This window comes from Rhinoraja longicauda, chromosome 21 (assembly GCF_053455715.1).
Source record: "Rhinoraja longicauda isolate Sanriku21f chromosome 21, sRhiLon1.1, whole genome shotgun sequence".
Lineage (NCBI taxonomy): Eukaryota > Metazoa > Chordata > Chondrichthyes > Rajiformes > Arhynchobatidae > Rhinoraja > Rhinoraja longicauda.
Window position 1 is genome coordinate 479,395 of NC_135973.1, and position 16,868 is coordinate 496,262.

The 16,868-nt window shown below is 43.4% G+C and overlaps 1 protein-coding gene across 1 annotated transcript in view; it reads left to right on the forward strand.

Annotated features, from left to right (window-relative positions):
• The window catches only part of tmc5 (transmembrane channel like 5), a 63,171-nt gene that overhangs the window by 18,899 nt on the left and 27,404 nt on the right, over positions 1-16,868 (forward strand). Inside the window, exons 5-9 of the mRNA XM_078418396.1 lie at positions 64-171; positions 318-420; positions 10,458-10,548; positions 11,672-11,920; positions 15,298-15,449. Coding sequence (XP_078274522.1) covers positions 64-171; positions 318-420; positions 10,458-10,548; positions 11,672-11,920; positions 15,298-15,449 — 703 coding nt within the window. The remainder of the gene's footprint in view (positions 1-63; positions 172-317; positions 421-10,457; positions 10,549-11,671; positions 11,921-15,297; positions 15,450-16,868) is intronic.

The window sequence follows — 16,868 nt, forward strand, 5'->3', positions numbered from 1 at the left end:
GATAGTTTGAAATAAATAAATTGAATCGATAGAATAATTTCTGATGCAGTGTGTTTTTATCAGGGAAGAGGCGCAGAAGTATTGGTGTTGCAAAGCGGATGGCTAACTTGGCTGGTGTGAGTGCACAGGATCTAACACTGGAACATGAGCTGAGCGATGAAGAAAGAGAAGGTGTGTAGAATGAATTCAGGTAACATTTGTTCAAAAACTCAGATGTGCTGGGTAAATATCGTCAATTACACGATTTGAGGAAAGAATGTGATGTGAAAACCTGACTTTGTGAAAGGAAATAAATATTTTTTCTTTGATTTATGCAGAAAAGAAGGAGCTTGTTGCTGAGCTGGTGATCTTATCTCCCAGTGAACGGGCAAGGGCCATCCTGGAATTGACAGTGTGCTTGCAGGAGAAACGAGAGATCAGGTACAAGTCCTTCAAGGTTGGGTTTTCAATATGACCGTGTTCTGGTGTGTGAATACCAGTAAATGTCCAGTGAGCACACAATGCTACTGCCTCAGTTATTCATATTTTTTACATTTAAGACTGGAGTAGAATGGAGAACACCTTGTCATTCAACAAAAGAAATGTCACTGGTCATACCATTACAGTTTCAAAATGTTTCGGGACATAATGACCTCAATCATTCCTTGAAGAGTATGTAGCATTTGCTTTTTTTTCTCCTGCAATGCTAGATTGGCTTCATCCTCTCTCGGGGATTAGTTTTGACAAAGATAGACACAAAAAGCTGGAGTAACTCAGCGGGTTAGTTAGTTAGCCGTTGAATTACTCCAGCTTTTTGTGTCTATCTTCGATTTAAACCAGCATCTACAGTTCCTTCTTACACATATTAGTTTTGACAATGCAGGAGCATTACCAGTGACCTTAAACACACACGGATGCTGATTGAAGGGATAATGTTAAGTCAATCCACAGGGTTACCTATCTGGGTATTGGAACTGCAACTGCAGATTTTTTAACATGTAATTGATAGTGAAGGACTTTTCTATTCTTGAAAGGAGAGATTGTTGTCGTCTGTGGAGGTTAATACAATTCCAAGAGAACTGTGTACTCCTCAAACTAAAATAGCACATCTCAGCCAGAGTAGTGGCCTTTGAAAGAAAAGCTCTTGGACAGCTTAGATTTCTGGATCGTAAAAATAATGCCGTGTTAAACAAATGACGATGCTCAACTATACGCCTTGGCCTTACCTGAAGAGAAAAAAAACTTTAATTAAAAATTGTATCTGATGTATGAATACAAGGACCTGCCTTAAATCAGTATGTAATAAACGCTCCACCAGCATTAAGCATTGCTTTAGCTCCAAGGTGACCAGACACAAAAACAAAGTGTCATTTCCACCAGGGGGCTGAACTTAGAACAGGGTGGTGCTGGCTCGAAGGGCCGAATGGCCTACTCCTGCACCTATTGTCTATTGTCTATTGTCTATGATGACCGAGTTGTGCAACATCATTCTTAATTAGTGCTCAGCTTAGTTCCCAAGGCTAGAGTCGCCTGATATCCAGTGGCAGAGTTGTCCTTATCCTGGTTCGGATGCGACCGATATGTGGTGGCTGGAACAGATGGCACATGGCAGTGAGGACAGCCTTACTGAAATGTATGTATCATTCCAATAGACAATAGACAATAGGTGCAGGAGTAGGCCATTCGGCCCTTCGAGCCAGCACCACCATTTAATGTGAAAATGGCTGATCATTCTCAATCAGTACCCCGTTCCTGCCTTCTCCCCATCCCCATATAGAGAGGAGTTATAAAGAGGTGGTCACTCCAAGACCACGGGAGGTAGACAAGTGGGTCACGGTTAGGAGGGGCAAGGAGCAGAGGCAGGGACGAGAGAGTACCCCAGTGGATGTACCCCTTGTACCCCTTGGCAATAAATACTTCTGTTTAGGTTGTTGTTGGGGATTATAGCCTACCTGGGGGCAGCGACGGTGCCCGGGCCTCTGGCACGGAGTCCGGCCCTGTTGCTCAGAAGGGTAGGGAAAGGAAGAGGAGAGCGATAGTGATAGGGGACTCTATAGTGAGGGGGTCAGATAGGCGATTCTGTGGACGCAGTCGGGAGACCCGGATGGTGGTTTGCCTCCCTGGTGCCGGTGTCCGGGATGTGTCTGAGCATGTCCAGGATATCCTGAAAGGGGAGGGAGAGGAGCCAGAGGTCGTGGTACATATAGGTACCAACAATATAGGTAGGATAAGGGAAGAGGTCCTGAAAGGAGAATTTAGGGGGCTAGGAAGAGAGTTAAAAAAAGGACTAGGTAGAGGATTGAAGTGTAGGACATCTAAGGTTGTAATCTCTGGGTTACTCCCTGTGCCACGAGCTAGTGAGTATAGAAATAGGAGGATAGAGCAGTTTAATGTGTGGCTCAGGAGTTGGAGCAGGGGGGAGGATTCGTTTTTCTGGATAATTGGGCCTGTTTCTGGGAAAGGTGGGAACTGTATAGGCCGGACGGTCTCCACCTTAACCAGAGGGGGACCAATATCCTGGTGGGGAGGTTTGCTAACACTGTTGGGGAGGGTTTAAACTAATTTGGCAGGGGGTTGGGATACAGCATGGAGCTAATATAGGGGGTGAGGAGAAGGAAAATATAGAGGAAACAACTGGTCAGATTGGGAGGCAGAACAAGAATGCCCCAGCACAATGGGGTAGGGCAAGTCTGAACGGCATTTATTTTAATGCAAGGAGTATTGGAAGCAAGGGGGATGAATTGAAGGTGTTACTGAACACATGGGAGTACGACATTGTTGCCATTACGGAAACATGGTTGAAGGAAGGGCAGGACTGGCAGCTCAATATTCCAGGATATAGAATCTTCAGGAGAGACAGAGAGCAGGGAAAAAGGGGAGGGGGTGTTGCAGTATTAATCAAAGAATTTATTTCTGCTGTAAGAAGGGATGACATATTAGCGGGTTCCTCAAATGAGGCTATTTGGGTGGAATTGAGAAATAGAAAAGGGGCATGCACCTTACTGGGTGTATACTACAGACCCCCAAACAGTCAGAGGGAAATAGAAGAACATATTTGTAGGCAAATCTCGGGGGGGTGTGAAAACAACAGGGTAGTAATAGTAGGGGATTTCAACTTCCCGAATATTGATTGGGATAGCCAAAGTGTCAAGGGCCCTGAGGGTGCAGAGTTCCTAAGGGTCATCCAGGAGGGCTTTTTGAGCCAATATGTTGAAAGTCCAACAAGGGAGGGGGCGGTATTGGACTTAATCTTGGGAAATGAGGCCGGACAGGTGGCTGAAGTGTCAGTGGCAGAGCATTTTGGTGACAGTGATCACAATTCAGTGATATTTAAGGTGGTAATGGAAAAGGATAAAGAGGGACCAGGGGAAAGAGGAAAATTTCTAAATTGGGGCAAGGCCGATTTTAATCTGATAAGGCAGAAGTTGGCCCTGGTGGACTGGGATCAGCTTCTCGTGGGGAGGACCGCATCAGAACAGTGGGAGTCATTCAAAGGAATAATTGAAAAAGTACAGAGGAAGCATGTTCCCCTAAAGTTCAAGGGTGGGACAAACAAGTCCAAAGAACCTTGGATGTCGAACGATATAGTATGATTGATTCGAAAAAAAAGGGGGGCTTTTGGAAGGCATAAAGAACTTAAGGCACAGGCATCATTAGAGGAATACAGAAGGTGTAGGGCGGTTCTTAAAAAAGAAATTAGGAGAGCAAAAAGGGGCCATGAGATAGCACTAGCGGGCAAAATAAAAGAAAATCCCAAAGTGTTCTATAAGTATATCAAGGGTAAGAGGATAACGAGGGAAAGAGTGGGGCCCATCAGGGACCATAGTGGAAAGCTGTGTGTGGAGCCAGAGGATGTAGGAGATGTTTTAAATGAATTTTTTGCATCTGTTTTTACGAGGGAGGAGGGCGATGCGGACTTAGAAATGGAGCAGGAGGGTTGTGATGTTCTTGAGCATATTGCTATTGACAGGGAGGCGGTGCTGGAGGTTCTGGCAGGCTTAAAAGTGGATAAGTCTCCGGGCCCTGACGAGATGTATCCCAGGATGCTGAGAGAGGCAAGGGAGGAGATTGCGGGGGCTCTGGCACAAATTTTCAGAGCCTCTCTTGCAACAGGGGATGTACCGGAGGACTGGAGGATAGCTAATGTGGTGCCATTATTTAAAAAGGGCAGTAGGGATAAACCTGGGAACTACAGGCCGGTGAGTCTGACATCGGTGGTGGGGAAGCTGCTAGAAAAGATTCTGAGGGACAGAATCAGTCTTCACCTGGAGGATCGAGGGTTAATTAAGGATAGTCAACATGGCTTTGTTAAGGGAAGGTCGTGTCTGACTAACTTGATTGAATTTTTTGAAGGGGTGACCAAGGAGGTAGATGGGGGTAGTGCAGTGGATGTGGTATACATGGATTTCAGTAAGGCTTTTGACAAGGTCCCACACAGGAGACTAGTCAAGAAGGTAAGAGCCCATGGGATCCAGGGCACCTTGGCAAAATGGATTAAAAAAACTGGCTTAGTGACAGAAGGCAGAGGGTGATGGTAGAAGGTTGCTTCTGTGACTGGAGGCCGGTGTCGAGTGGGGTGCCGCAGGGATCGGTGTTGGGTCCCTTACTGTTTGTAATCTACATAAATGATCTGGATGTCAACGTACAGGGCATGATCAGCAAGTTTGCAGATGACACAAAGGTAGGGGGGGTGGTGAATAGCGAGGAAGGGATCTGCAAGCTGCAGGAAGATATAGATGAGATGGTCAGATGGGCGGAGCAGTGGCAGATGGAATTTAATCCTGAAAAGTGCGAGGTGATGCACTTTGGCAGAAATAACTTGGAGAGGGAGTACACCATGAATGGAAGGACCCTAGGGAAGACAGGGGTACAGAGGGACCTTGGAGTACAGGTACACAAGTCCTTGAAAGCAGCAGGACAGGTGGACAGGGTGGTTAAAAAGGCATATTGGTTACTGGCGTTCATTAGCCGGGGCATCGAATATAAAAGTAGGGGGGTAATGATGGAATTGTACAGAACACTGGTGAGGCCACAGCTGGAGTATTGTGTACAGTTCTGGTCACCACATTATAGAAAGGATGTGATAGCTTTGGAGAGGGTGCAGAGGAGATTCACCAGGATGCTGCCAGGGATGAAGGGCCTCGGCTATGAGGAGAGACTGGGCAGACTGGGGTTTTCCCTGGAGCAGAGAAGGCTGACAGGGGACATGATCGAGGTGTACATGATCATGAGGGGCATAGATAAGGTAGATGGCGGGGAACTTCTTCCACTGGTGGAAGGTTGAACAATGAGGGGACATAGATACAGGGTCAGGAGAGGGAGGTTTCGGGGGGATGTGAGAAATAACTTTTTCACCCAGAGGGTGGTTGGAGTCTGGAACTCACTGCCTGGGGTGGTGGTGGAGGCGGGAACACTCACAACGTTTAAGAGGCATTTGGATGGGCACTTGAAATGCTACAACATTCAGGGCTACGGTCCAAATGCGGGAAAATGGGATTAAAATTAGACTGTGTTTGGTAACGGGCGGCACGGACAAGATTGGGCCGAAGGGCCTCTTTCTGTGCTGTAGGACTCTATGACTCTATGACCCTGACTCTGCTATCCTTAAGAGCTCTATCTAGCTCTCTCTTGAATGCATTCAGAGAATACCTCCACTGCCTTCTGAGGCAGAGAATTGCACAGATTCACAACTCTCTGACTGAAAAAGTTTTTCCTCATTTCCGTTCTAAATGGCCTACCCCTTATTCTTAAACTGCAGCCCCTGGTTCTGGACTCCCCCAACATTGGGAACATGTTTCCTGCCTCTAACGTGTCCAACCCCTTCATAATCTTATATGTTTCGATAAGATCCCTTCTCATCCTTCTAAATTCCAGTGTACGCAAGCCTAGTCGCTCCAGTCTTTCAACATATGACAGTCCCGCCATTCCGGGAATTAACCTAGTAAACCTACGCTGCACGCTCTCAATAGCAAGAATATCCATCCTCAAATTTGGAGACCGAAACTGCACACAGTACTCCAGGTGCGGTCTCACAATGGCCCTGTACAACTGCAGAAGGACCTCTTTACTCCTATACTCAACTCCTCTTGTTATGAAGGCTAACATTCCATTGGCTTTCATCACTGCCTGCAGTACCTGCATGCTTCCTTTCAGTGACTGATGCACTAGGACACCCAGATCTCGTTGAACATCCCCTCTTCCTAACTTGACACCATTCAGATAATAATCTGCCTTCCTATTCTTACCACCAAAGTTGATAACCTCGCACTTATCTACATTAAACTGCATCTGCCATGCATCCGCCTACTCGCACAACCTGTCCAAGTGACCCTGCAACCTCTAGCATCTTCCTCACAATTCACACTACCACCCAGCTTTGTATCATCTGCAAATTTGCTAATGGTACTTTTAATCCCTTCATCCAAGTCATTAATGTATATCGTAAATAGCTGCGGTCCCAGCACCGAGCCTTGCGGTACCTCACTAGTCACTGCCTGCCATTCTGAAAGGGACCCATTTATCCCCACTCTTTGCTTTCTTTCTGTCAACCAATTTTCTATCCATGTCAGTACCCTACCTCCAATACCATGTGCTCTAATTTTGCCCACTAATCTCCTATGTGGGACCTTGTCGAAGGCTTTCTGAAAGTCGACGTACACCACATCTACTGCCTCTCCCCTGTCAATTTTCCTAGTTACATCCTCAAAAAATTCCAGTAGATTTGTCAAGCATTATTTCCCCTTCGTAAATCCATGCTGACTCGGAATGATCCTGTTACTGCTATCCAAATGCTCAGCAATTTCGTCTTTTATAATTGACTCCAGCATCTTCCTCACCACTGATGTCAGACTAACTGGTCTATAATTTCCTGTTTTCTCTCTCCCTCCTTTCTTAAAAAGTGGGATAACATTAGCTAACCTCCAATCCACAGGAACTGATCCAGAATCTATAGAACATTGGAAAATGATCACCAATGCGTCCACAATTTCTAGAGCCACCTCCTTAAGTACCCTGGGATGCAGACCATCAGGCCCTGGGGATTTATCAGTCTTCAGTCCCATCAGTCCATCCAACACCATTTCCTACCTAATGTAGATTTCCTTCAGTTCCTCCGTCGCCCTAGGATCTCTGGCCACTAGAACATCTGGGAGATTGTTTGCATCTTCCTTAGTGAAGACAGATCCAAAGTACTGGTTCAACTCGTCTGCCATTTCCTTGTTCCCCATAATTAATTCCCCCGCTTCTGTCTTCAAGGGACCCACATTTGCCTTGACTATTCCTTGCCAAGGTTCAGGAGAGGACCATTTCCTCAACAACTTGTGAAGCTTTGGCTTTGTGCTAGGACCATTGCCCCGGTTTTCAATTTTCAGTTGACAAGAGGCACCTTATGAACAAATAAAATATAGATAATACAGAACATGTGAACTTTCAGAATTACTTCATGAAAATGAAGTAGCAGGAAAAGGATGCATAGATGCAGAGTGAAGACTAAAACTGGTTTCAGGAAGAACGTAACCTGTCACACACGAGCAATTGAATGTACAGTTAGTAGTTAATGAATATGATATAGTTGGAATTACGGAGACATGGCTCCAGGGTGACCAAGGCTGAGAGCTAAACATGCAGTGGTATTCAATATTCAGGAAGGCTAGACAGAAAGGAAGAGGAGGTGGGGTGGCATTGCTGGTTAAAAAGGAAATTAATGCAATAGCAAGGAGAGACAATAGCTTGGATGCTGTAGAATCAGTATGGGTAGAACTGCAAAATACCCAAGGGCAGAAAACGCTTGTTGGAGTTGTATACAGACCATCAAGCAGCAGTAGGGATTGCATCAAGCAGTAAATTAGAGATGTGTGGCAAATATACAGTGGTTATCATGGGTCACTTTAATCTACATATAGATTGGGCCAACCAAATTGGTAGCAGTGCTGAGGAGGAGGATTTCCTGGAATGTATACGGGATGGTTTTTTAAACCAATATATAGAAGAACTTACAAGAGGACAGGCCATCCTAGACTGGGTATGGGAATCCTTATTAGTCAGGAAATGGTATTAGGTAAACTGTTGGGACTGAAGCAGGGCCTGATGGTCTGCATCCAAGAGTACTCAAGGAGGAAGCCCTGGAAATCGTGGATGCATTGATCTTCATTTTCCAATGTTTTCTCGACTCTGCATCAGTTGGACTGGAGGGTAGCCAATGTATCCCCAGTTTTTAAGAAAGGAGGGAGAGAGAAAATGGGGAATTATAGACCAGTTAGCCTTACATTGGTAGTGGGGAAGATGCTTGAATCGATTGTTAAAGATGTTATAGCAGCGCATTTGGAAAGCAGTGACAGGATTGGTCAAAGTCACCATGGATTTATGAAGAGGAAATCATGCTTGACTAGTTTTCTGGAATTTTTTGAGGACGTAACAAGTGGAATGGATAAGGGAGAGCCAGTGGATGTGGTGTATCCGAACTTTCAAAAAGCCTTTGACAAGGTCCCACACAAGAGATTAATGTGCAAAATTTGAGCACATGGTATTGGGGGCAGGGTATTGACATGGATAGAGAACTGGTTGGCAGGCAGGAAGCAAAGAGTAGGAATTAACGAGTCCTTTTCAGAATGGCAGGCAGTGACTAGTGGGGTGCCGCAAGTCTTGGTGCTGGGACCCCAGTTATTTACAATGTATATTAACGATTTAGATGAGGGAATTAAATGTGACATCTCCAAGTTTGCCTATGACACAAAGCTGGGTGGCAGTGTGAGTTGCGAGGAGGATGCCATGAGGCTGCAGGGTGACTTGGATAGGTTGGGTGAGTGGGTAGAAGCATGTCAGATGCAGCATAATGTGGATAAATGTGAGGTTATCCACTTTGGTGGCAAGAACAGGAAGGCAGATTATTATCTGAATGGTGTCAGATTAGGAAAAGGGGAGGTGCAACGAGACGTGGGTGTGCTTGTACATCAGTCACTGAAAGTAAGGAAGCAGATACAGCAGGCAGTGAAGAAAGCTAATGGCATGTTGGCCTTCATTTTGAGAGGAATTGAGTTTGGGAGCAAGGAGGTCCTACTGCAGTTGTGCAGGGCCTTGGTACGATCGCACCTGGAGTATTGTGTGCAATTTTGGTCTCCTAATTTGAGGAAGGACATTATTCGCTATTGAGGGAGTGCAGCGTAGGTTCACCAGGTTAATTGCTGGGATGGCGGGACTGACATCTGATGAAAGAATGAGTCGACTGGGCTTGTATTCACTGGAATTTAGAATAATTTGTAATTGTAATTTATTTATTAGCCAAGTATGTAAAAGCAAACAAGGAATTTGATTTGCCATACAGTCATATCAAAAAAGCAACAAGACACACAACTACATAAAAGTTAACATAAACAGCTGCTCCCCCACATTCCTCACTGTGATGGAAGGCAATAGTCTGGTCTTCTTTCTTCCTTATTCTCCCGCGGACGGGGCAGTCGAACCATCTGCAGTCAAGGCGATTGAAGCTCCTGCAACCAGCGATCGAAGCTCCCGCGATCGGGGTGTTCAAAGCTCCTGCGGCTGGGAGCTCCTGCAGCTCGATCCCTAACCGAGCTGCAGGTTGTTAAGTCTGCAGGCTCGCATGGATGGAGCTCCCAATGTTTATCCCCAGCACGAGACCGCCAGCTCCACGATGTTAGACCGCAGTGTGGACAGAGATACGGTACGGAAAAAGTCACATCTCCGTCCAGGAAAGAGAATTAAAAAAGTTTCCCCCATTCCCCCCCCCCCCCCCCCCCCCACACACACATAATACAAAACTAAAGATACACTATAACATACATTTAGCAACAGACTAAAAGCAACAAAAGAAGAAAATGGACAAGACAGACTGTTGGCGAGACTGCCATTGTACAGCACCACCCGGTAGATGAGAGGGGATCTTATAGAAACATATAATATTATTAAAGGGTTGGACAGGCTAGATGCAGGAAAAATGTTCCCAATGTTGGGGGAGTCCAAACCAGGGGTCACAGTTTAAGAATAAGGGGTCGGCCATTTAGGACTGAGAAGAGGAAAAACTTTTTCACCCACAGAGTTGTGAATCTGTGGAATTCTCTGCACAGAAGGCAGTGGTGGCTAATTCACTGGATGTTTTCAAGAGAGAGTTAGATTTAGCTCTTAGGGCTAAAGGAATCAAAGGATATGGGGAAATAGCAAGAACGGGGTACTGATTTTAGATGATCAGCCATGATCATATTGAATGGCAGTGCTGGCACGAAGGGCCGAATGGCCTACTCCTGCACCCATTTTTTTCCCCTATGTTTCAAATAAACTTTCTCTTCCAAGAATTCACAGAGCCCATGGTGATATTAAAATCTGTAAATGCTCCTTTGTGGATGAATGCACTAAACTGGGTTTCTATCCATACACATATTCCAAGTGTGGATTTTATATAATATACTCATACTTTTGTAATATATGCAATGTTGAAATTGTTCATTTCCACTGTTTCTTACCAGGGAACGGGTAAATATGGAGATTGGGCCAAAGTCAATGGAAAGAGATTATCAGATAAATAGCTGCACCCAGCTTCTGGCTAAAATATTATCCGTAAGTATGAACAGGAGCAGGTATAAAGGCATCATTGAATCAAGGACTCTAGATATTGAAGGTAGACACAAAATGCTGGAGTAGCTAAGCGGGTCAGGCAGCATCTCGGGAGAGAAGGAATGGATGTGCAGGAGTTGGGCTCTTTAGATTGTTATTTTTAATTTGGATGGGCTGGGGCAGAGAATGGTGTTTGACTGACCTCTACACCAGCCTTGAAATTGTCTGACCTCTACACCAGCCTTGAAGAAGGGACCCAACCTGAAATGTTGTCTGTCCATTTCCCTCCACAGATATTGTCTGACAGAGCAGTCTCTGTTTAGCTTAAGATTCCAGCATCTGCAGTCTCTGTGCCGACAATTTCAATAGTGTCATCTGAGCCTTTCCTATCCAACCTTTCCATGCCAGTGAACAAAGATGAAGCTTTAGTGTTGTTTCATGCTCAATCCTAATTCCGCACTATACTCAGCAGTCCTATCGCTCAGTGTTTTAGGGAATATAAGGGTTTATCTAACTGGAGGACACAGGCCAATTTATTTTAATTGAAAACATTTGTCTCCCACTATGAACTGCACAGATACAGCATGTCATCTAGTGTTTAATTGCACCAGAATAGCTGCCATCAGCCTCTGCTGAGAATTATTTTTAGGTTTAGGTTGAGGTTTATTAATGCCACATGAACAAAGGTACAGGTACAGTAAAAGCTTTGTTTTGCAAACTGTCCTCACTGATTGCATGTAAAATTACATCAACTTTAGAAAACCCACTGGCTTCTCTTCATGTGCACTGCAGTAGGGAAAAGGCTAAAGAAATGCAATGAACCAGCTTGTTCTGTAGGGAATGCAAATACCATTTAGAACTTTTTAGAGGGGAAAGTAGAAAAAATTGATCTATTATAAAGAATTTTGTCATTGTATCTCATTGAATTATAAACAATTAATTCAAATGGTTCAAAGACTTGGAATTGAACAGGGAAATGTTAAATGTGAGGAAAGTGTGAATATTTTTGGATATTTTTCAATGCTAGACCAAGAAAAATATATATTTTCCACAAAAATACGAAGATTCCACACCAACCAACTCGGTGTGATGTTAATGTTTCCTCTTTATACTCATTCTTTTACAGAATCTTCGACGCTTCCGTGAAAACATGATTGAAATTTTCCATTCAATTCATCCCTGGCATAGATCCTTGAAAGTTATTGGGGGCAAGTTCGGAACAGGAGTTCTCTCTTACTTCACCTTCCTCAAGTGGCTCCTTATGTTCAACGTCTTTTCCTTCCTCATTAACATCAGCTTCATCACCATTCCTCAGTTCTTTGCTTTGGTTGCCAACAACCACTCTTTCACGGGCTTTGAGCTTCTCAGTGGTGCAGTGAGTATCCTTCAACTATTTATACTGATAGTGGAGGGAGAATATAATAGAATTAAGATATGGACGAGGCATTAAGTATAAGAGTCAGGATAGTAAGCAAACTGAATAAGTCACCTTCATTACTTCATTTGACAATAGCAACCCAATGGAATATTTATAATGTTTATTCACTTTTAAAAGCAACAAAACATAAAGTTAAATAGGTCTTGGAAATAGAAGACAATGATGTAAAATGAATTGCAAATAGTGACCTGGCCTTTGATGAAATTATGGCAAACTATTTGCGTTCCATGCAACAGATCATAACTTTAGGATGTTTACATATACAAGTAAGTGAAGACATCCCATATGTATCTTTTGTAATACCACAGGGGCCATATTGTATACAGGTTTCTCCACAGCTGTCATGTTGAGACCAGTTGAACTGATGTGAACTTAAGCTTCATTATTCCCATACCCACAGCAGAAGATCATAAAACCTTCCCCTGCAACTCTGTGCAATTAATTTGTTAGTCTTAAGCAGAAGACTAAAACGTCCTTACTGCTTGGTAATCTATTTGACCTGAGAAGACTATTTAATTATGCATTTTGTAATTTCCTTGTGTGAATAACTCAAAATATAAGGAAACTTTAAAATGTACATGAGCAAAGTTAATTTGATGTTTCAGCTGTGAAAATGGAACACTATGGACATGTCTTGCACTACCTTGGACTTGTCTTTGTTCTCTAATTGTGTTTTGCATTAATGTCTTGTTTTTTTTGGCACATCCTATTTCCTTTTTACTGTCTTGCAGAATTTTATTTGTGATTGAGATGTTTTTTATGCATAAGTCTGTGCCTTTGATGCTGCTATGAAGCTTTTATTGTGCCTTTGCATAGGACAATGAACTTGACTTGACTTTTATACTTGTATGATTAAAGCTGTTTAAAGCACTTGTATGATTAATCTATGTTCAGCACGCTGTTTTGTGCATGAAGTCAATTAAATGCTGCTCGTCTTTGAGTGGTTAACACAATACAATATCTTTATTGTCATTGTACAATTACGTGATTAAGAATGCCACTTCCATATCAATGCTATAAAATAAATAAACAACAAAGGGGGGGGGGAAGGAAACAAGGTAAAGTGCAAAAAAGGTTCGTGCAGGGTCAGTTGTGCCAGGTGACCATGGGGGCAGAGATAGATCATGGGGGGCTCTCAGGAGGTCCAATTCAGAGCAACTATAGTCTAGGAATAAAGCTGTTTCTTAGTCTGGAGGTGTGGGCATAGAGGGCCTTGTAACGTCTGCCAGATGGAAGTAGTCCAAACAGATGGTGGCATGGGTGTGTGGAGGCCTTGTAGATGCTGGTGGCTTTCCTGAGGCAGCGTGTGTTGTAGATGTCTTCCAGGGCTGGTAGCTGTATCCTAATGATCCTCTGCGTTCTGCAGATGACCCGCTGAAGAGCTCTCCTTTCCACTGCCATGCAGCTGAGATACCACACATCGATGCCGTATGTCAGTGTGCTCTCTGTGGTGCAGCGGTAGAAGGTCATCAGTAACTGTTGGGGCAGACCGGCCTTTTTCAGCGTTCTCAGAAAAAACAGCCGTTGCTGTGCTTTCTTGACTAGCGCAGTGGTGTTAGTGGACCATGTGAGATCCTCTGAAATATGTGTGCCCAGAAACCTGAAGCTGGACACTCTCACCACTCTGTCCCCGTTGATGAAGACTGGAGCTTATTCCGCATTCTGTGACCTTCTAAAGTTGATAATTAGCTCCTTGGTCTCAGTTGTGTTTAGGGACAGGTTGTTCTCTGAGCACCAGCTCGCCAGGTTCTGCACCTCCGCTCTGTAGGCTGATTCATCGCCGTTGGAGATCAGCTCGATAAAAGGCATACGGTGTGCTTGCTTTCATAGGTCGAGGCATTGAGTATAAGAGTCAGGAAGTCACAATGCAGCTTTATAGGACTTTGGTTAGAGCACATTTAGAGTATTGCATTCAGTTCTGCTTGCCCCATTATAGGAAGATGTGGAAGCTTTGGAAAGGGCGCAGAGGAGGTTTACCGGAATGATGACTGGTTTAGGGGATATTAGCAATAGGGAGATGTTGGACAGACTTTGATTATTTTCACTGGAATACCAGAGGTTGTGGGGAGACCTGATAGAGGGATATAAAATTATGGGAGGCATAGATAGAGTAGGTAGTCAGAATCAATTTCCGAGGAGGAAAAATCAAATACTCACGAGCATCACTTTAAGGTGAGAGAGGGGGAAGGTTTAAAGGAGATGTGCAGGGCAGGTTTTTTACACAGAGGGTGGCGACTGGCTGGTAGACGTTGCCAAGGGTGGTGGATGAGGCAGATATGATAGTAGGAGACTTTTGATATTTGGAGAGATATGGATTATGTGCAGGCTGATAAGAGTTGGTCTTCAGTTCCATTTAGTTTATTGTCATGTGTACCGAGGTACAGTGAAAACCTTTTGTTGCGTGCTATCCAGTCAGCAGTAAGACAATACATGATTACAACTGATCCATTTACAGTGTATAGATACAGGATAAGGGAATAACATTTAGTGCAAGGTAAAGCCAGCAAAGTCTGTTCAAGGATAGTCCGAGGGTCTCCAATGAGGTAGATAGTAGTTCAGCACTGCTCTCTGGTTGTGGTGGGATGATTCAGTTGCCTGATAACAGCTGGGATGAAACTTGGCATCATGTTGGGCACAGAGATTGTGGGCCGAATGGCCTGTTTCGGTGCGGTGCTGTACCGTTCTGTGTTTACTCTTTGTGATTGGCTGCTCTGCCAGTTACTGGACAGGATGTTGTTTTAGATATTGAAAAGGGGAATCTCTTGCCAATTGTATTGCTTAGGTTAAGTAGGAATTAAAGAGCAGTTCTGACACTTATGAGAAACTTTGATGCACAAATTGTTCAAATTATTGTTTCTGCAGGGAGATTAAATTTTTGAATAAAAGGGATACTGAGCCAGGTGTATGACACCAAGCCAGGTGCTTTAATGCGGTTCAAAAGTAAATTGAACATATGTGGAAAAGGTAGATCATAAGACTGGAAGAGAGCAAGTAATGGAATAGTTGACAAAGTAGCCAGCATTAGCCTGATGAAACATAGATCAATTATGTGAGAAAAAGATTGAAATTCTGTTTTTTTACAATGTAATATTGAATCTGTTTAAAAATCGTAGTAGTAATGTTGGTGTTATTTTCAGCTGTTTTGAACAAGAATCTTCCTCATTGCTGTTGTGTAGTGCAGCAGCATTTAAATGCCTGCACTGGTCTCATGAGCCGAGGCATTGTGGGCAGCAGGGGGGGGTGTTGTATGGACTGTTGTTTGGTTCCAATTTGATTTTGATTTTGCCAATGTTGACAACTCATTTTACTTGCAGGGTTATTTTACACAGACAGTTTTTTATTACGGGGTTTACACCAATGCCAGTATTCGTGTAAGCCCTAGGGCAGGGATGTACAACATGCAACTTGCTTATTTCCTCACCTTTGGGTTCTACATGCTGATTTGCTTTCTGTCTCTAGTATTCAGGTAACCTGATCTATTCCTTTCAGTTCATTGCAATTATGTGTAAAGCACTTTATTGGCCTAAGTTTGCTCATGTTAACAAAATAAGCATGAAGTAAAAATTATATATATAATATTATAATACTACAGTTGGTATACTGTATATATAGAAGATAGACACAAAAAGCTGGAGTAACTCAGGGGGACAGGCAGCATCTCTGGAGAAAAGGAACGGGTGACATTTCGGGTCGAGACCCTTCTTCAGACAGGTTAGGGAAAAGAGAAATGAGAGATATAGGCGATGATGTAGAGAGATAAAGAGCAATGATTGAAAGATACGCAAAAAAGTAACCATCATCAAGGAAAAAGGCCATTATTTGCTGTTTGAAAGGTGAAAACGAGAAGTTAATGCGACTTGGGTGGGGGAGGGATAGAGAGAGAGAGAGGGAATGCCGGGGCTGCCTGAAGTTTGAGAAATCAATATTCATATATACATATGTGTGTGTTTCCGTAACTAAGGGTACCAACTTGTGTTATGGTGGCCAAATTTGAAAGTTATTAAATAATAACGAAAGACCACAGCATAAAAAATAGGCCTGCCTATGATCCTTTTGAGCTAATTTGTGATTGAAATTGGCCAAAATTTGACCACATTTTTATACTTTCAAAATTTGGAAAAAAAATTGTGATTTTTAAAAAAATATACAAATATAAATGAGAAAGAATATAGTAACCTTTCATCAAAACCGATGTTAATTTACTCAAAATTTGCCTGAAACTAAAACCATTTGTGTGGACATGAGGATACTTTCAACGAGAAATGTCGTTAACTGGGACCAGATCACGTCCGACTGCCTTTTGCTACAGTGCACACACTTTACAACATAGCAACAAGCAATGAAAGTTTAATGGAATTTAAACATTTTCATAGTAAACAAGACTCAACATTTACCAGAAAAGAACAAAAAAGTACCAAAAAGAAGTGAACACGGTATTGTTTAGAGCACAGTGTGCCCCAAACGTGATCACTGGGACACTGTCTCTTATATTGATTTCTAAGCTCCCTTACAAAATGTCGGCACTTAACCCACCGTGAGGCCCGTAGTTCAGGTCAGGGTCATTACAACCATGTTGTTTGAATTTTTTTTCAATTGCGATGAGTGCAAAAAAAAAACGTTATAGCATTGACAACGTCAAAAAATGGGAGGGACTACAGAATGAGACATCGCTAAAACAGGTGAGCAAACTAGATTTTTGTTTCATAATTTTAAGTTCTATTCATTATTAAATATTTCAATGGAAAGCTTAAACACAAAATCATTGCAGAGCCTTCTTCGGCCCCCTCAGTCATGGCTGACCATGGGCGATACATCCTAGTTGGCTGCTTGCTCCACAGCTCGGCTAGAGCAGCGTCGCTTGTGGCTGAAGAGACCAATGCGGGAG